Below are 21,069 nucleotides of genomic sequence, written 5' to 3' on the forward strand. Positions count from 1 at the left end.
CCCCCCCCCCCCCCCCCCCCCCCCCCATTTTTGAAGAAGGGTCTAGACTCGAAACGTCAGCTTTCCTGCTCCTCTGATGCTGCTTGGCCTGCTGTGTTCATCCAGCTCTACACCTTGTTATCTCAGATTCTCCAGCATCGGCAGTTCCTACTATCTCTGTCCATCTCAGCCAACTTTCTGTAATAGCTATGACATCCCAATCTCATGTTCTTAAACATGCCCTGAGTTCATTAACTTCACATGTCGAAACCCTTGCATTGAAATAATTTTTTTTTCCAGAGTTACTACATACTCTTTTCTAATTGAAGTGCTCTCCTCACATTCAAAACTTTTCCCATCAATCCTTCCATTTACACTGCTACTTAGAATTCCTCCATTCCCACTTTCTGTCAGTATGAAGTCTCCCTTGATGGAAGGAGCAAATCTCCCTGTTAAGATATTGGTCCCTTTCCAGTTCAGGTTAGACCCATCCTTTTTGACCAGGTCTTTTCTATCCCATAAGACATTCCAATTGTCCAGAAACCTGAATCCCTGAACAATACACCAGCTCTTCAGCCATTGATTTATCTCCTTTAACCTTTTTCTCACTTGAGTTTGGCATTGGGAGTAAACCAGAAATTACTACTTTCAAAGTTCTATTTTTTAATCTACCTAACCTCTTAAATTCACTCTAGTTCTTTAATCTTTTCCCTAAAAACGTCTTTCCTACCAATGTGTACAATATTTTCTGCTTGTCAATCTCACCTTTAACAGTATGTTTGAAACATTTAGAGATATCTTTAATTCTAGCACCAGGAAAGCAACAAACCACCCTAAATTTACACTCAGTACAAGAGAACGTCCTGTCTATGCCCCTGACAGGAGAGTCCCCAATAACAATAATTATGTTAAATCTAGTTAAACGCTGCTTAACATAAGAATCATTCCAAATGTCCAATAACTGACTGCCCCTTCCATTTTCCTCGGAGAGACTATCCCCTTTCACAGTTCCAAAAACTGAAAAGCTATTTGATAGAGGAATAGCTACCAGAGACTTTTGAATATCTACTAGCCATCTCACTCTGTACCTCATATATGCCCTTAATAACGTTAAGACAAAACAAAGCATATTTCTATAAATACCTTATATATAAAATACACTACCTTTCAATACTGATAGAAAATAATGTTAAAATGGAAAAAAAATTATAAATGTATGTCAAACATATAAATCTTAAATAAAATCAACCACTTAGCTAATTAACAGAATAAAAAAACCACACTTCTTCAATAAATTCCTCGAAGAAAAGAAATCCTCTCCAGAGCCGACCACATGTAGGACTCTCTGGAACAAAAACACAATTCCTTATTTTTAAAAAATTGTTCAGTTTTTCAAGCAAAAATTTTTCCAATGTAAAAACAGCCCTCTAAATGCATATAATCTTTTTAGTTTCTGAATTTAGAATAAAGAAAACCTCAACCATTCACTGCGAACCCGTAAATGCTTGTTTAGAAAAAAAGTCTGTATTCAAAAAAATTGCAATTTTTGTTATTTTTTTTAATGTTAATGAAACAAAATGAACAAAAATCTTATATTAGTAAAATATAATGACTGCAATAACTGTAAAAACAAAAGCTTATAATAAGTCTTTAAGTAAGCCTACAAGATCCATGCTGCCTCCCTCTCACAGCTTTTAAATGATTACCTAGTAACATTTTATTTGACTGGAAGATGGTGAATATAACTCCTTTATTCAAGAAGGAAGGCAGATAGAAAGCAGGAAACTGCAGACCTGTTAGGTTAACATTTGCCATAGGGTAGTGTTAGAAACTATTATTAAAGAAGTTATAAGATTTAATTTAGTTTAAGATAATCAGGCAAATTCAACATGGTTTTATAAAAGGAAATCATTTGCCCACCAGTCTACTGGAGATATTTGAAGAGGTTACATGTGCTGTGGGTAAAGGGGTACTTGTTGATGTAATATGCTTAGATTTCTAGATGGCATCTTATAAGTTATAGAGGCATAGAAGTGATACAGCACAGAAGGGGCCATTTGGCCCATCTTGTTCATGCCGACCCAAAGACACCCTGATGCCTTTTCTAATTCCATCTTCTTTCACATGGCTCACATCCCTGCAGCTTAAAGCAGTTAAGGTGCAAATCCAGGTACTTTTTAAAAAAGTTTGAAAAGAGTCAGGCAGCAAATTCCAGATGCCCACCAGTCTCTGCATAAAAACTGTTAACGCAGAAAACGAAAGCTCATGGTGTAGGAGATGGTATATTGGCATGGATAGAAGTTTGGTTGGCTAACATGAAGCAGTGAGTCAGCATAAAAAGATCTTTTTTAGGTTGGCAAGACATAATGTATGGTGTGCCACACAGATTAATGCTGGTCACTGTTTGCAATTTATATAACTAGCTTAGATGAAGGGACGGAAGATATGATTGTCAGATTTGCTGACAACATAAAGATGGCTAAGAGAATAAGTTGTAACTATGCCACATAAAGGTGTAGATGGGATAAACAAGTGGGCAAAGATGTGGCAAACGGTGTATATTGTGCAAAGATGTGAAATTGTTAAACAGAGTACTCATGAGACTGCATCTAGAATACTGTTCATAACATTGGTCACCTTATTTAAGGAATAATGTAAATGCATTGGGGCACTTAACAGAAGGTTTTATCAACCTCCTACCTGGAATGAGATTGTTGGATAAATCGGGCATATATCCGCTGGAGTTTAAAAGAGCAAGAGGTGACTTGATCCAGGGTAAATGTGAACAGGATGTATCATCCTGTGGGATTATCTAGAACTAGGGATCACTGTTTAAAAATAAGGGGTCACTCATTTAAAGCAGATGGGGCAAATATTTTCTGAGTATCCAAAAGTGATGGATGCAAGAATCCTTGAATATTTTAAGGCAGAGATAGATTTTTGATAAGCAGGGTAGAAGCTTTAGCAAACATAGGCAAGAATGCAGCATTGAGGTTACAATCAGATCACCAAAATTTATTGAATGGTGGAGCAGGCTTGATTCTCCTTTTCAACTTTTGTACTTGCTTGAAGCATCGTGACACTTAGGTTTAACTACCATTAGTCATCTGTCTCTCTCTCACTCTCTTTCTCTCTCTCTCTCTCTCTCTAATGAGAGAACAGCCCTATGGTCTGGTAAAATTGTGGTGACTTTACCCTTGCCTCACAGAGCTGTGGGCACAGAGTCCTTGTGTATATTTAAGGCTGAGATAGATTCTTGACCAGTAAGGGAATCAAGGTTTATTGGGAAAATGCAGGAAAATGGTTATGAGGAATGTTGGATCAGCAATAATCCTATTGAATGGCAAAATAGGTGCGAGGGGCCGAATGGCCTAATGCTTTTCCTATTTCTTATGGTCTTAATGCTTATAAATTTGTTGATTTTAGTCTTGTCCCAGACCAAGAGGAGTTCTAAGATAACTCTGCTCTGTACTTATGTCGAAGATAGCTGATCTACTTCCAGTTGATGAAATTTTACTACCATCTGTAGCTTAGCAAAACAAGCTTCTATTATTTACTGTAACGAGTGTTTTTCCATTTGAAAACAAGTCAGTTTTTAGTGAACCTTTTCATTTTTTCTAGGCATCCTTTGTGTATTCTTTAGGATCAACATGCATATTTGTTGGGAAACTTTGCATGTGTTGGTTATCTGCCAACAACCTTGAGGCTTCCTCCACGCTCCTGCACTTTCTCCTTTATGAGACTTGGTCTTGGCTAAGATTCAAATATAGGTTTTTTTTCATAAATTGTATTCTGAATAATTTTTTTTAGAACTTAACACTTTAACTGCTGTATTAATTTGACAATTCCCTTTGCAAGACATGGAAACTTTTTTTATGCTGGAAATGGTTAGGATCTGGAATACGCTGCTTGAGAGTATGGTGCAGATATGTTCAATCATGGCTTTCAAAAGAAAACTAGAGAGAGAATTTACAGAGCTTAGGGAAAGGACAGGGAAGTGGGTTGAGCTGATTTACTCCTGCAGAGGACCAACTGAAAAAGACAGAATAAATGGACTCCCCCTATCTGTAGGCATAGCCATTGATTGGGCAAAGGGCAGCATTCTCCATTTCTGTCAAATTCCTTGGCAGATCCTTTGTTTCAGATCTCCAGCATTTTCATTTCCAACTGATTGAGAAAAATCCTTAAGGTGCATGCTGAGTGGCAGTGCTATAAAGCAGATCAAAGGGCAAGACAAGTTTCTGTTGTGTTTGGAGTGTTTCTCATTTAAACAAAATGAAGAATTACATGTTTTATTGTTAATAGTTGGTAATTAATGACTCACTAATACAAAAGCACAAAAGAAAATAAGCATTTTAAAATTGGATATTCTGCTGTTTTATTAATGCATTAATGAAGGACAAAAACAGAAATATTATGTCCTGGTTGTTTGATTTCAATCTTTCTTCACTCGTTCAGTTAATGAAGGCAGTTTCAGAATATTTATTATTCAAATTATTCTTTTTAACTGGATACTATAGGACGAATGTTATGCAGATCTATTGTCATCAATTCAAGAGAGGTTTGCTTAAGTACAGGGAAAAAATTATGCATACATTAACATTGCATCGAAGGTTATATTATCCTACGACACACAGGAGACCATTTTATAAATGAACTGTTTTTGTAGGGCAAGAAGTGCATAGTAGTATTAAAAGATTGAAAAAAATATTAAGAGATGGGTTAATTACAAGAAGTGGTATGTATTTGATCCTACCCTTTAGGTCATTATTATGTGATATTACATTGTCTTTCCTTTGAAAGCTTAGCTTATTTAAGAAAATATCTTATGGATGACAGCATGATGTTTGCCTTCTGATGTAATGCAATGAATGTAACTTAAGACTCCCACTGGAACCTTTTCATTTGGATCTGTTTCCTTACAATGCTTCTTAAATAGACCATTTTATATAAAGCTCTCTATTTTCTCCCACTTAATTTTTCTCACCAATTTTCACATGCTTTTTTCCCCCAACATTTTCTAAAATACATACTGTGTTTTCACACAAGGACCATTAAATATCATTGGCTGTGAGACTGCAGGAAGCTTCACAGTTAATCTTGATTTTGTTTCTTAATGTACTGTCCACACAAATTTTCCTGTTCACAGAAAAGCCTATTAAAAGAAGGACTTCTGCACTCTCTTGGAAAAATAAATGAGCTGGAAGTGACAGGGCAAACTGTTTTTCAGATTCATCATAGTTGAGTTGCCCAAAGTGCTTAACTTCCCTGAAAATTACTGCTGCCTTCTCACCAGTTTGTGTCAGTGTTGGTGTGAGCACACCTTAGGTCAGTCCCTTTTGATGATTAATTTTGCTTTTTTTTATCCCTCATTCTAGATTGAGGCTTTCCAACATATGCAACACTTTGTCCAGAACATGCAACAGCAAGCTCAGCATGCCATAGCTGCAGAAGATCAGCAGCATAAACAGGAGCTCCACAAACTTATGGCACGGTCGGGAATCCATAATCTTCTAATTCATTGGTTCTTGCTGTTTTCTTTTGTTATTCACATATGCAATAGGTTTATACAATATGAATCTCGCTACAAGTGAAAATGTAAACTGGTAACTTTACATTCACTCATAATTTGTGCACCTCCTGTCAGGAGTCAATGGCATTGCACTAAACTTCATTTTGTGAGTAGCAACTAAGCCTCTAAGCACATTTCAGCTTCTTGTATATACCAGATTGGTTGTATTTTGTTTTAGTTATTCATGGGTTGCAGGTGTTGCTAGCTGTGCCAGGATTTATTGCCCATTCCTAGATGCCCTTGAGGTACTAATGAGCTGCCTTCGTGAGTCACTGCAGACCATTAGGTTTGGGCTGACCATTAGTGAGGAATTTCCATAGTTTTGACCGGTGACAGTGAAGGAACAGTGATGTATTTCGAAGTCAGGAGAGTAAGTAGCTTGGAGGGGAACTTGCAGATGGTGGTGTTCCAATGTATCTGCTGTCCTTGTCCATCTTGGTGGTAGGGACCATGAATTTGGAAGATGCTGTCTCAGGATCTTTGGTGAATTTCTGTAGTGCATCTTGTAGATGCTACAACACTGCTGCTACTGTGTGTTGATGATGGAGGGGGTGAATGTTTCGGAAGATGATGCCAGGCAAGTGAGTTGTATTCCATCGCACTTGTGACTGTGCCTTATATATAATAAACATACTTTAGAAAGTCAAGAGATGAATTTTCCTGCAGGATTCCTAGCTTCTGACCTGTTCTTATAATCACAGTATTTATGCGGCTGGTCTCGTTCTGATTCTGATCAATGGTAACCTTCCCCACTCCCCACCCCCCAGAATGTTGACAGTGCAGGATTCAATAATTGTAAGGCCATTGAATGTTTAATCCCAACGGTTCAGTTTTAACCTATTGGGAATTTTGATTTTATTTATTATTATTGTCACATGTACCAAGATATAGTGAAAAGAATAATTTTGCATGCTAACCAGACAAATCATATCTTACATAAATGCATCAGCCCAATAGCACAGAATGCAGGATATAGTGTTACAGCTACAGAGAAGGTGCAGAGAAAGATCAACTCTAATATATGAGAGATCTGTTTGTAAATATGATAACAGTGGGGAAGAAGCTGTTCTTAAATCTGTTAATGCATGTTTTCAAACTTTTGTATCTTCTGCCCATTGGAGGAGAGTGTAATCAATATGGGAGGGGTCTTTGATTATGTTGGCCACTTTCCCGAGATAGCGGGAAGTGTAGACAGAGTCAATGGAAGAAATTCATTGGTTTTCATGATGGACTCTCAACCCTTTGTAATTTCTTGTGGTCTTGGGCAGAGCAGTGACCATACCAAGCTGTGATTCATCCGGATAGGATAGGATAGGAAATGGTAGTTGCCTGTCCTTGTGTGGTATGCAAGTTACTCGTCAACCCAAACCTGAATATTTTCCATGACTTGCTGCATCTGGACATGGCGTACCTCAGGGTCCATGGATTCAAAATTGATCTCACTGTGTGTTACTTTTTTGTTATAAGTTTGTTATCATTGGCTTTTGTAAAAGTAGAATCATTGGCAAATTAATTAAATAGTTCAAGTCACTAGGAGGTGAACTTGTGAATATTTGCACATGGTTCATGATGAATAAACACACAAATCAAAACTGAAATAACATGTGCAAATGCAAGATAACGCAGTAAAGGTGTGTAACTTGCTGTTGGCTACATTGTCTCTTCCTCGGTACCACCTCATTGACACCAAAACACATGATACTAAGTAGTACGGATCACAAAATCTCGACATCAATCCCCATGCTTTATAAATGATCTCTTCTAGTGCAGTATTTGGAAAACATATTTGGCCTTAAAGCTAGAAACTAGGAAAGGGACAAACCAATCAGTACTGAGTGTGACCACTTTCCAGTAACCCGTGTTGAATGTTGAACATTGGGACAGAAATGATATCAGACTAACTATAAAATCCTGCGTAATTTATTAGGCTGGCCATGTCCAATTTGTGGGTTCATACGTGCAAAATGCTTTATGGGAAGTTCCTAAAGGACGGCTAACATCCAGGGAAATGTATTTCAGTTATAGCTAACAATTTCAGCAATGGAGTGGCAACTGTGGATTAAGAAGGACAAACCAGAAGAAATATTACATGCAAGAAATAAGTGAGTTGAAAAACATAGTTTTATAGAATGGCATTAAATGTCAACCAAAAGTTATGTGAAGAATGGCATCAGACCATAGATTACAATATCCGATTCTTTTCTAGCACCTGCATGTGTGCCATTTAATATAGAAAATGCAAACCACAAGCTTTATAAACTACAATTTTGCTATGCACTGTCTCTTTTAAGATTAAGTGGCATTATGTTTAATTATTCTGAATATGCAGTTAAAATGTGTGTTTGCGTGATGAAACATCAAGTCAAATTGCTTTCATAGTTTATAGTTTCAAAGCATAACATAAATCTTTCATGATAGAAAGATTTACAGAGTGACAACTTTGCCTTGGCTTGAGACATTTGTTCGTTATGCCTCCTTAAACAGATTTAGTTTTAACCATCAGTTTTTAACCTACAGTTTAAGAAGGTGACTTTTCCAGAAGCCTTGATCACTTACTTGCAGCCTTACTCTTCAGCCAGCCAGATGTTCCTTTGAATAAGTCTGTGACTTGAAGTTTCTGGTAACTGAAATTTTTATTCAGCTGTGCACAAGTCTTCGCAAATAAGCCCAGGCTCCTGTCACATTTTGACTTGACCCAATGGAAATTAATTGATGTAATGTCAACCAGTGCTACTTCATTCTGGAAGTGCGTGAGGTACAAGGATTAGCAAAGAGAACGTAGATAAAGAAGAATTAATGATATCTGAAAATTTTGTATGAAATATTTAAGAGGTAATGGAAGTAGATTGTTGTAGTTGAGGAGCTTTCATCATGAATTTCTCTCTTTTTTTAAGTTAGACTGATGGGGTTGTTTTTGGAGGTGGGTGGAGGGATGATGGTAGAAATTTTATCTGTAATGAAATGCACACATTTTTAGTCTGTGACATGCCAACTTTTGTAATGAAATTCTCTCCACTTGCCTTGAATAAGTGCTGCTCTAACAAGACTGACAAAGAACCTGCTTGGTCAGCAATGCATACGCCACTTCAACATTCATTCCTTTAACACTGGTGCTCAGAGGCAGTGGACAATGCGTTATCATAAAATGCACTGCAGCAACTCTTCAAGACTCTCAGAATCACAGGAACACGGGATTGTAAGATTTTATTACTGCATAAAAGGAGGCCAGTCAGCCCATTGTATCTGTACTGGCTCTCTGAAAGAGCATTTCACTCGGTGCCATTTTCCTGCTTAATTCCTGTAACCCTGCGCATTCTTCACTTACGAACAACAACAGTCTTAATTCCATTTGAGTGCTGTTGATTGAACCTGACACCACCACAATCTCATACAGTACATTCTGAACCTTGAACACTAGTTGATTGAAAAACGTGTTGCCTCTTTAGCCAATAATTTTAAATGTGTGCCTTCTTGTTCTCTTTTCTTTTAAAAGTGGGTGCAATTTTTCTCTCCCTATTTTGTCCAGACTCTTCATGATTTTGAACACCTCTATAAAACTTCTTCTCAGCCTTCTTTTTCTCCAAGTCAAAAATCCCTAACTTTTAACTTCTTCAATCTATCTTCAAAACTGAGGTTCCTCATTCTAACAGCATGTTTCAAATCTGTGTGTACCACTTAGAAGGACATGGCATGGGAACACCACAGCCTACAAGTTCCCTTCTAAGTCACACACCATTCTGATCTGGAAATACAGCTCCCATAGCATCACTAGGTCAAAATCCCTCCATGGCAGCACTGTGAATTTACCTACACCATATGGACTGCACAGATTCAAAAAGGCAGTTTACTATTATCAACAGCAGTAAGGGTGGACGTCACCAATGATGCTTGCATTCAATGAACTAATAAGAAAGATTGAGATTTCACATGTCCTTAACACTGGTGGTCTCTCATTGAATTGACTTGGGGAGCTACTGGACACTTGGCAGAGCCATTTACTTTAAGTTCAGCAGAGAACATAAATCGTAGCAGCTATAATTTCATTTTCAACTAACAGGCTGGCCATGTTTACCTATCCATCCATCTACCCTTCCCATTAAAAGTTTCACATCTGTGAGTTGCATACAGCAAAATACCCTATGGGAAGATTTTTCACCTCCCTGAAGTGGCTTGGGCAATGGCAAAAAAGTAGGGTAAATGCAGCAAGAATAAAAAAAATCAAAATCTTGACATTGAGAAAGAATTTTCCTTAAGCTTTAAACAGCAATGTCGTATTCTTGATCTTGAGCAGCAACTACTTTATTTCTATGTATTTTCTTTGTCATTAGTACCCTACCTCACCTAACTTCTATGCCATTTCCAATTTTCATCCCCTTCCTGAGAAACTAGATGGCAAAAATTCCTAATTTATGTTCCCAACATGACAGGTATTTGGTGGCTGCAGCTTACTGGATTGCATTTGTTGGCTTTCATCCAGTTCTGTCTTCACCACAATGCCTGCTCCATGTGCACCACCTTCTTGCACCCATCATCTGCTCCAGTCAGCAAGGGCAAACTGCTAGCATCACCATGTTGTCATGCCTGCTCTTGGCCAGACATCGATGACTCGTATGCTTATGCCAAGTCCGGGACACATATATCATGCATTGAGAAATGGAGCATATAATGGCTGTCACTTACTTTGTCCTCAATTGCAGGCTGCCACCCTATGTGACTTATATCACTTGTTTAGTGCAGAGAGAGGGGCAGGCATATTGTCACAGCTTGGAGCCCTGAACAATCAAGGGAGTGGACGTGTTACTGTACAGTGCCAAGCTGCATCAATGTCTTAAGTATAGCATGTAGCAGCAGCTTATGTGGCAAGCATGCTGAATGTGCTTCAACCAAACTTCCATTGCTGAAATTGAAAGGAGAACAGTCCTTAATAGGATCAAGGGGACCATAGTCAGTTACTGGTGCCAACATAATCAGTCAAGGAGCTTCTCTGATTTAAATCACGCACTTTGTCCAACCAGATTCTGAGGATCTGTATCCTGCATGTCAAGTGCAACCAGACTAGGGATTACAGGTATGTCAGCTGAGGCCTCTCCTGCCAAGTCAGTCTAGGGGTGGGCCATGGTCAGTCCTGGGGCTTGCAGAATGTTGGTCAAGGGGCTTATCAGATGCAGGTCCATGGAGTGCTGGGGAAATTGGATAACTCAAGTCTGCAAGTGGAGTTCATTAGACTAAGTTGCTGAAGGAATGATTACAATGAAACAGAGATAGAAAGATGGGACCTCATAAAATATAGGAGGGAATGAAAACCAACAGAAGCCCTCAGAGTGAAGAGACAATGCTGTTATCACTTTCACCAGAGCCAATGTGGAACAGACCTCTTTAAACTGAGTAAAAATCGAAAGAACTGCGGATGCTGTAAATCAGGAACAAAAACAGAAGTTGCTGGAAAAGCTCAGCAGGTCTGGCAGCATCTGTGAAGAAAAAAATGAGTTAATGTTTCGAAACATTAATACTGATTTTTTCATCACAGATGCTGCCAGACCTGCTGAGCTTTTCCAACTTTGTTTTTGTTCCTGTCTTTAAATTGAGTTTTCAGTGTCTGAATTGTTCTGGCGGAGTCATGCAGTATGGGCCAGAAAAGGTGCCTTATATCATTATGGCATACTGTGCCTTTCACAACTGGAGCTGACAAAAGGGGTGATGTCCTGTATGCAGAAGCACTGAGTAATCAACATCAATCTTATGAAGTCAAAGATAAGTGATGTGCAAGATTGCATGACAGAGTAGTGTATCATCAAGCCCAAGAAGGCTAGGCTTCATGATGAATGAACTGGTTTTGGACTTTTTAATTGTTTAATGCTTTGTTGGTTCTTCAGCAAGCAGACCCTGCTTAGTGCAAAGGCCATGTAGACATTGTTATTAATGCAGTCATTGAGATTTTCTGTTGCTGAATAAACGTTTTGTTACCCATCTGATGATATGCTTGATATCTTCTGGTGATCCCACTTTTAGCTATTCACATATTATTTGTCGTAATGACTGTTAAGGAAAATGCAGCAGGCAGTGGCACAATGCACTAACATTGCAGTGTGCTGAGGTTAGGTAGTTCTAGAGATTTTCATCAGCATATGATAGCCAAATGTTGTACAGTGAAGTCTCTCATGATAGGCAGCAGATTGAGAGGAATCCTGAGGCATCTCCTTTTAATCCTACCAGCAGTGGTTAGCCATCAGCATTTCAGACTGTGCGTAGACAGCCCTGAAATGCTTGAACATCCTGTAGGGAAGCATTGAACCTGCAGGAGGCAACACATTGTGCAGCTTTTCTCACCAGCCATTGCACTAGTGGGTGTGCTGCCTATTTATACATCTCTTGGTCTTGAATAGCAGTGCATTCCCTTGATAAGCTGCTGGGTGGATTGAACCTTTCCTTCTAAGGATGTGGGGGAACTGAGATTTCATGGTCTGACTCACAAGGTAGGTGTAGGTATAGAATGATGCATGCCACGTCCTAACCCAATCCTTGCACATTGCATTTAGCCTCAGTGTTGTCTGCTGTCATCGAGGTCACGATTCAAGGGTCCCTGACCTCTAAGGCTATCTGCAGCCAAGGGGTCAGTTGTTCAAGAGAGATCAACAATTCTGGTCATGACAACAATTTTCATCCTTGCAATGTCAAAGAGGCTGCTCATCTCTCACATGGATATGACTTAACAATGTTCACAGTTGCAGAGTCATGAGACTAGACATGTTAAGAGTGCATATGAAAATATATTTATAAGATTACAAGATTATTTGAAATTCTTTTGCCTGTGCCACCTGTGTGCCTCAGTAAGTTTCTTTTTTCCCCTACTTCCTACTATGTTTGAGTGCAGTCCTGATTTTTGCAGCTAAGGTGGAGGGGCCCTGTTGACCTGAAAGACTTGACCGATCATCTCCTGGGATGTTTGGGCCTAGAGAGCCCAGGCCTCCTTTGAGTGTCCTGCCCAGATGCAGGCTTGCTCTCCTTAGCTGGAAAACCTAAAGGTTTTGTAATTGTAGGCATTGGGGAAGTGAGGGGCTGGACACCTCTTGATTTTTCTGGGGGTTGTAGCTAATGTGGGTGTATGTGTGGCTCCTCTTCTTTATGGGTGCCTGCTGGCGGCATCCTGCCTTTCTAAAAGGCAGGGGCACATGGAATGTGTTCAGTGTTCCTTGTACCCCCTCTCGCCTTACCATTGATTCTGAGCACCAATGCCTACACAATGAAATGAAATCTGTGCACATTTCCAGCAGATGCTGAGTCTCTGTGGCAACCACCTATATGTCTATGGAAGCAGCCGGATGTGTGCATGCTAGGGCCAGTACGGCATGTCATGAGTGTCAATGCATAAATATATATAGTACAAAAATGTAAATCTTTTCTAGTTGACATTTGAAGCCTGCTCTAATGTTCTGAACTAAGCTGACACTGAGGGAAAACTATATTCTTGGGGTCATCATATTTTGGACAAGCCATTAGCAAAAGTCCGATCCACCCAATCAGTTGAGCATGAAAGAACCCATGGCATTATTATTTTAAAGAAGGACAGAAGTGCTCCTGGTCAACTATCAACCAACACAACCAGTAGAAAATAACATTATCCTAACTGAATATAGGAATTTACACACTGGCTGCTAAATTTCCCTACAGAGTGACAACTGTATATTAAAATGAATAAATTGGCTGAGAAATATTTAGTGACGTCCTAACAACACTAAAGGCTATAGGTGAAAGCATGTTTTGGTGACTGTTCTGTTCCCTGCTGTTTACTACTAATGAGCCAATGGAAACTGTAGGTATGAGGTTTAATTGTCTCTGTGTTGATTGAAATAAACACACTATGTTGAAAGTAGAGACAAAGTTATGGTAAATATTTTAGCCAGAACACTTAATATAGTGAACAGAAAGGATTAACCTCAGGAGCAAATTACTGTAGACGCTGGAATCTGTACTGAGAGCAACAAATGCTGGAGATCACAGTGGGTCTGACAGCATCCATAGCGAGAGCAAGCTAACATTGTGAGTCTAGATGACTCTTCATCAGAGCTGAAATGAAGTGTGGAGAGGGCAGCATTTATGCTACAGTTGCGGTGGGTTGTAGAGTGCTGGGGGAGAAAAGATGTTGATAGTTCAGTTGATAGGATTAATCCTAGGTGAGGGCACAAGCAGTTTCAGCTCTGATGCCCTTCAAGATGGGTATCCTGCTGATAAAGACTGGGCTCTCTTAGCCTGTAGAAAGGATATGAACATTACCCACAGACTTTAGGAAAGGACTTAAGGAATCAAGAATTGGGAAAAAAAACACACTGGAAAATATTTAACTTTCACCTTTGCTTGCCAAGTCCCACAAACTAATACCATTGTGTTTGTTGAAATTGTCAAAGCTTTCCCAAGGATATTTTATTTTCAGCTGAGAATGACCATGTACTTTTGTGTTCTCTGCCATAAAGGCCAAAATATCTTTTACATCATCACGCATTTCTCAGGGTAAAATACTGAAACACTGATCTTTTCAAATTTACAGGCAAGCAGAACTGACCTTTTTATATTCAGACATAGGATGAGGGTGTTGATGGCAGCATTTATTGCCCATCCCTAACTGTCCTAGAGAAATTGATGTATACTGCCTTCGTGAACCATTGTATTCCTTCGGGTTGATGTCACATATATCCAATCATTGCAAATAGCTCAGCCTTAGCTCATTCTGAAATGATTGAGATTATAAATTTCCAAATTTAATTCTATTGGAATGTTGCCAAAGATATATGCCTTAATTCAAATTCACTTAACCAAAATCTAAGAGGCATTTTAAACACATAAGTTTACAACTATAATTCAGGCGGCACCTTCATGCATCACTTATGTTCACTGATCTTCTATCTTGATCATTATGAATGATTGCTATGCTTTTTTAAGCTAAGTTATTAGGTTTCACAAAATTTTACATTGAAATGCATTTTAATTTTGCTTTGCTGGGTCGAAATAGAATTCAAATGCTTTCACTTACAATTTGCACATTTTGTCCTTCTCTGAATAATCACTATCTTAACTCTCTGCTATTTAAACTCTATATCCATTAATACTTATGGCTAACTCGATCTTAAAAGCTGCATTGTCCTAGCATTCAGCATCTTTGCGAGGGAGTGAGTGCCAAACTCCTACTAACCGTGTGTTGATAATTAGATTCTCTTTTGTTGGAGATGGTTATCACCTGGAATTTATGTGGTACAGATTTTACTTTCCACCTGTCAGCTCAAGCCTGGATATTGTTTATGTCTTACTATATTTGGACATGGACTACTTTAGTATCTGAAGAATAGCGAAGGAACATTGTGCAATCATCAGTAACCATCTCTACTTCTGACCTTATGATGGAAGGTCATTAATGAAGCAGATGAAGATGGTTGAACCTAGGGTCACTACTCTAAATTTCTGCAGTATTATCCTGGAGCTGAGATGACTGACCTCCAACAACCAAAACAGTCTTCCTTTGTGCCAGGTTTGGCTACAACCAGTGGAGAGTTTTCCCAATTCCCATAAACTCCAGTTTTGCTACGGCTCCTTGATGCTCAGTGAAATACATTCTTGAAGTTACGGGCAACTACTCTCACATAATGAACTAAGGGGCTGAGTGGCCCTGGTCGAACCCAAACTGAATGTTGGTGAGCAGTTAAACAAGTGCTGCTTGATAACACTGTTGATTACCACTACCATCTCTTACTGATCATTCAATGTAGACTGATGGGGTGGTAATTGGCAGGTTGGATTTATCCTGCTTTTTTGTGTACAGGGTATACCTAGGCAATTATTCAACCTACCTGGTTGATGCTAGTGTTGTAGATGCAATAGAACAGTTTACCTAGGGGTGTAGCAGGTTCTGGAACAGTCTTCAGGACTATCGCTGGAATACTGTCAGAGCCCACAGCCTAAGCAGCATCCAGTATCTTCAGCCATTTTTGTTATCCTGTAACCATACTGCATGTGGTAGCAGAAGTTAGTTGGTGTTGTGAGGAGTGACAGCTGAAGAAATCTTCAGGCTTCTATGCTTACTTATTGTGAGAATTAGAATGGTGGGAAAGAAAAATTAGAATGAAGGTTAGGAACATGAACCAGGGGAAAGAAGAAATTCAAAACCGAGAAAAGAGCAGAGGGATAAGTAACCAGCTGAAGAAGTCTCAGTGGTGGAGGTGGAAACTACTGACTTGGACTGCTGTACTCTGTAGGTGCACACGGGAGAAAAACAACTGAAGAGGTGGTGGTGCACCAAACTAACAGCATAGGGAAAAATGGTAGAAAATGCCACTTACATGTATTGGATGTGCAGGCCACAGGGGTGTGTGACAAGAGAGGTTATTCTGAATGTTGCAGTGTTAAATGGAGAAATAAGCCCTATTTTGTGACCAACATTATGGCTTGACAACGTTAAATAAGTCAACATTAAAAGGGGACTTGCTGTAATTATGGTATTATACGGTCAATCATACTTTTAAATCTCAAAACTTCAAGGTCTTTGTAGTTGGGATTCCAGTGCTGCAAGTTCATGCAAAGAAGTGTTGATCTCTTTGCCACCAGTTCTGATTGTGAGGAGAAAAGGAGACAGAAAAGATACATTTCAGTTAAGCCAATTGATCTTGCCATTGTTTTAAATATGAAATATTTGTCTGCAGATGTTTCCTAAAGCTGGGTGAATGGCAGCTAAACCTTCAGGGAATCAATGAGAGCACCATTCCCAAAGTCCTTCAGTACTACAGCGCTGCAACAGAACATGACCGAAACTGGTATAAAGTAAGCTTGCTCTTGAATGTGAAGTAATTGTTGTCTTTTGTTATGGATGAGATCAGGCCCCCTCAAAATATTTTAAGAGGGTAGCCCATACCTTGACTTTTTCTTATTTTCAAGGTAGATGTGCAGTGCATGTTCCATATATGATGAGACTGGTCAAACTACTCAACATTAAGCAAAACACAATTTATTTGAATACTTTAATTAAAATACAAACAAAAGAAAGAGAAATTTAGAATGCCTTAGCTATAGGAAAACTTAACTGCATAATAGATACAGTACCTATTACTAAGTAACTGTTCCAGTATAGTGACATCCCATAAACACAACCCTTGGCAAAGAGGCAAGTTCGGACACAGATTTTTACATGCAGTTCTACAACCCAGGAGGAAGAAACATCAAGAGAAAATTTAAAGAGTGTAGCAGCCAAGAGACATTCACTGAAGCTTCCAACTCTTTTGAGACCCCAAACAGCTTCTGATAAAAACTCAACCTAAGAACTAAAAAAACTAGAAAGCCTGATCTGAGAGAGCTGGCCACACCCAGGCTGCTTCCATTGTTCCAACTTTTTAAAAAAACTTAAAGACCTGACAATTTGTTTACTTAAGTCACTTCAAGTAGCCAGTTCCTCCCCTGCCTTACATCTTCTCTTCAAAACAAAACAGACGGAATAACCTTCTGAAGTGACAGTATCATCTCACTTAGCTTTATTTTGCTGCTGTGGATAGAATCATAAAATGGTACAATTTAAATTTCTCTCTGTAGCCCTGCAGTTTTCTCCTCATCAGATAAAGATCCAATTCACCTTTGAAAACAACAGTTGAATTCATTTCTTCCAAACTCTGAGGTGGTTAATGATCTTAACCAGTTGCTGCATAAAAAAGTTTTTCCTCCTGTTATTCCTTTGTGATTTCTGTGTACCTATGTATAAGTCAGCCTTCCCTTTGCCTCTGAATAAAGGAAATTAAGTATATCCACTTGAATGAAACTATAGAGGGCTTCCAAAATCAGTGGAACCTTATCATGTGAGAGCATCATCAGGAGATGAAGAGAAAATTGATGTTTGCTAAACAAGCAAATGAATTTTTAATCTCTTCAGCTGCTAAAATTTGTCTAAAACTCTAAATATTCCAAACCATTTGTCAAACTTGAGTTTCTAAGACTAAATTTTAGCCAAAATGTAGGCTAATTTGTGGGTTTGACTTCTTCATCAATAGTGTTTTTGAGAGATTGAACTTCATCCACATCCATTGTCTTGCTGTTACAGAGTTCACAGTTCACAAACTGTTCCCCCTAATCCTGTCCCTGAAAGTAGCACACAAGGAGCCAAAAGTTATCTTATGTTTTTGTTTTTTTATTAAAAATTATATGAACTCTTGGTCTTATGTCACAATGCCAAATTGTTTTTCTTCATTAAATCTGATACAACCTCTAAAGTTGACTTTGAAAGCTGCAATACCTGATTTATTATTTGCTTGTTTCAGGGCAAAGATTCAAATATATCCATGAGAAACTGAGAGTTCAATTTGCCAATGTTTAGGGACTTATTTTACAACTTCATTTTCTAACCATGGAACTGGCCACCTGTTAGACTTTTCTCTGTTTGCACATTTATTCTTAGCCATCTGCCTAGAGCTCCCTCTAATTTCTAATGTTCTTCACCAATTTCTTGGATCCACTAGATGCTGCTCAATTATTTGTCTCCTCTACACACTCTTCAACATAAATTTTCAGCAGGACAGTGTGCCTGTTGTTCCTTCAGGATGATATTGTCATAACTGGTGAAATTGGCAGGAACATATTACACACCAGTGAGATGGTAGCTTTGGCAGCACGTGTTGACGTACAAACATGAGAAGCTGAGTAGCTGCCTTTGATGGTGCACTATTCTATGCTTACATGAATAAGTAGGTTTTCACAGAGATGTGTTTGACTTTGACGGAGACCAAGTGGTAAGTGGAAACAGTTTGGATTTTTTGGCCAAAGGCAGGGATCCACTTTTACAGGAGATCGACCATCAATCTCGCGTATATAATGGTATGTGAAGTCAGAAAGTGTGTTGGCTTCAAAAATTCAACAGGATCCATTGACTTGGTTTTATATGAATTAAAAACATTTATTCCTGGTGTTTTCCTAGGCATGGCATGCCTGGGCTGTGATGAATTTTGAGGCTGTCCTCCACTACAAACATCAGAATCAAGCTCGTGATGAGAAAAAGAAATTGAGACATGCCAGTGGTGCCAGTGCAAACAGCGAGGCTAGTAACAGCGAAAGTGAGGGTGACAGCAATGAAAACAGCCCTGTACCATCACCAGTACAGAAAAAAGTAAATGAGGTAATTTATTTCTTTGTATAAATAAAAATTCATAAGGAAATTTCAAGTTTTACTTGTTCAGAATGCAAATTTCTTGGGTAGAAGGGCATCAAAACTCCTCTGTGACTGTAGACATGTTTTTTTTTTAAAGACTGTTGATACTAACCAAATTTAGTCAGCACCTTGGATTTCGATAGAAGAACAAGGGCCACAAATACGTTGGGAAACCTGCAAGTTTCCCTCTAAGCCACTCAGCATCCTGACTGGGAAATGTATCGCCGTTCCTTCAATGTCACCGGGTGTAAATCCTGGAACATCCTCCTTAACAGCATTGTGAGTGTACTTACAGCAATTGGACTGCAGTGGTTCAAGAAGACAGCACAGTGCCACCTTCTCAAGGGCAACTAGGGTTGGGTAATAAATGCTGGCCCAGCCAGCAATGCCTACATCCCACAAATGAATTTTTAAAATAATTTTGAGTCGGACCACATTTGTATGATGCTTTCTCACACCAAAGCATTTGAAACCTGCTTAAACCATGAAACTCATTTTGGAGGGCAATATTTGGCTGTGTATGCAAATCCACATGCTTTCCTATGTTAGGTATTCTCTATAAAGAGCAATTAAATGAATGTTCAATTAAACTATTGCTGTTACTTTTACTGGTAGTGGTTGTGGGAAGAATGATGGCAAAGACAGTTGGAGAACTCCCAGTGTTTCTAAACAGGGCAGGGTGGATAGTATGGACCTTGAAAAGGCAGACAGGACTTTGGTTTTGCCGAGCCTTCTAAGTGATTAAATGTCTGACAACTGGGTAGCGTTTAACTACAATACTAGAGTTACATAAGAAATACTCCGCGGACAGCCAACATCTTTTTCTGAAAAACAATTTGCATTTCAAATTGATTGATCACTTATCATCAGAATTTCTCATCAAGAATTCATCAGTCTGCAAGGTTAAAGTCCATGGTTGCTATCAGACCTATTGCAAATTTCCAGCATAACCTGCTTTTATTTCAGATGTTCATGCTACATTGAAGTGCAAGCTTGTATTCTGAGCTAAAGTTCTGATGAAATTATTCCATATTTTTGAGCTAGCATACTGATAAGAGAGACTCTATCTTCCCAGAAACAGGTAGCAGCCTAGCTCATCTGCTGAAATGAAAGATCTAACTCCTTTTTGGCTGTTTTCAGTAAATACGACAGAGTGTGAAGTTGGCCACTTACACTGGTCATCATTACCTTTGAGTTAACTCTGCTGCAGCTTTGTGATATATAAGGGGACTGAAGAGAATAGTACTTTTTAAAAATGATTCAGACACTGTGTGCGCAAATAATATTTTTTCCTGTCTTGAGGAGATAAGCACCCATTAAATTGGTTTTTATCAAAGCTATATTCTGTGTGTGCCAATTTAGGAGCTGTCTAAGACATTGCTGCTGTACACAGTGCCTGCTGTTCAGGGCTTCTTCCGCTCCATTGCCCTCTCGAGAGGAAACAATCTGCAAGATACTCTCAGGTAGGATTTAGCGGAAAATGTTCTTAAAGTGGGATTAGAAGACAATAAATTGAATTTTTGAGAATTTTCATTGGTAAAATACATGTATTATCATGAACTTTACAAGTAAAGCTTTTTTATCCAGTGTTAGAGGTTTTCAGCTCTTACGTCAATCTTTTTTCTTATTTAACTTCCTGACCTAGTTGCACACTTTATTGCCTTATTTTAACTTGGGAATATTGTTAAAAATATAAGTCAAATAAAAGGAGGAATATTATATTTTCCTGACAGTCGCATCCATACCAGATTAGCTCAATCTTTGGTCTGTAGCCTGTGCAAGGTAGTTAATCTCAGAATGACAGTGAGGACACAGCCCTGGCCTCAGCATTTCTGGGTTAGGAGTTAAAACAAATAAAGCAAGTTTCTCTTGTTATCCATCCAGTGGTCCTCCTGGGCAATGTGTATGTATAGGCATTTGGTGAGAATACCATTAGGCTTTACCACATTGTCGGTCAGGTGGTACTCTTCCCAGTGTCTTAATAGTCTGCAGTTCGTTAACTGTTTGGGTCACAAAGCAGTCGCTTGAACTGTTATACTTAGAGAATTGTATGAGCTGTCATCACCACCTTTAACTACCTGTTAAGCTTTACAACATAGGCTTTCATCTAAGGAGAAAGCAGAAATACATAGATTCAACATCATTTTTTCTACACAAACAAAGTTGCTGGAGAAGCTCAGAGATAACAAGGTGTAGAGCTGTATGAACACAGCAGGCCAAGCAGCATCAGAGGAGCAGGGAGGCTGACGTTACGGGCCTACGGGGTCTAGGCCCAAAACATCAGCCTTCCTGCTCCTCTGATGCTGCTTGGCCTGCTGTGTCCTTCCAGCTCTACACCTTGTTATCTCAG

The 21,069-nt window shown here is 38.9% G+C and overlaps 1 protein-coding gene across 1 annotated transcript in view; it reads left to right on the forward strand.

The window, feature by feature from the left end:
• mtor (mechanistic target of rapamycin kinase) overlaps nucleotides 1-21,069 on the forward strand; it is a 358,206-nt gene that overhangs the window by 293,143 nt on the left and 43,994 nt on the right. The window contains exons 36-39 of the mRNA XM_048614903.1: nucleotides 5,358-5,473; nucleotides 16,237-16,354; nucleotides 18,489-18,686; nucleotides 20,082-20,182. Of these exons, the coding sequence (XP_048470860.1) occupies nucleotides 5,358-5,473; nucleotides 16,237-16,354; nucleotides 18,489-18,686; nucleotides 20,082-20,182 (533 nt within the window). The remainder of the gene's footprint in view (nucleotides 1-5,357; nucleotides 5,474-16,236; nucleotides 16,355-18,488; nucleotides 18,687-20,081; nucleotides 20,183-21,069) is intronic.

The sequence above is a fragment of the Rhincodon typus genome, chromosome 31 (genome assembly GCF_021869965.1).
Source record: "Rhincodon typus isolate 14 chromosome 31, sRhiTyp1.1, whole genome shotgun sequence".
NCBI classification, from domain to species: domain Eukaryota; kingdom Metazoa; phylum Chordata; class Chondrichthyes; order Orectolobiformes; family Rhincodontidae; genus Rhincodon; species Rhincodon typus.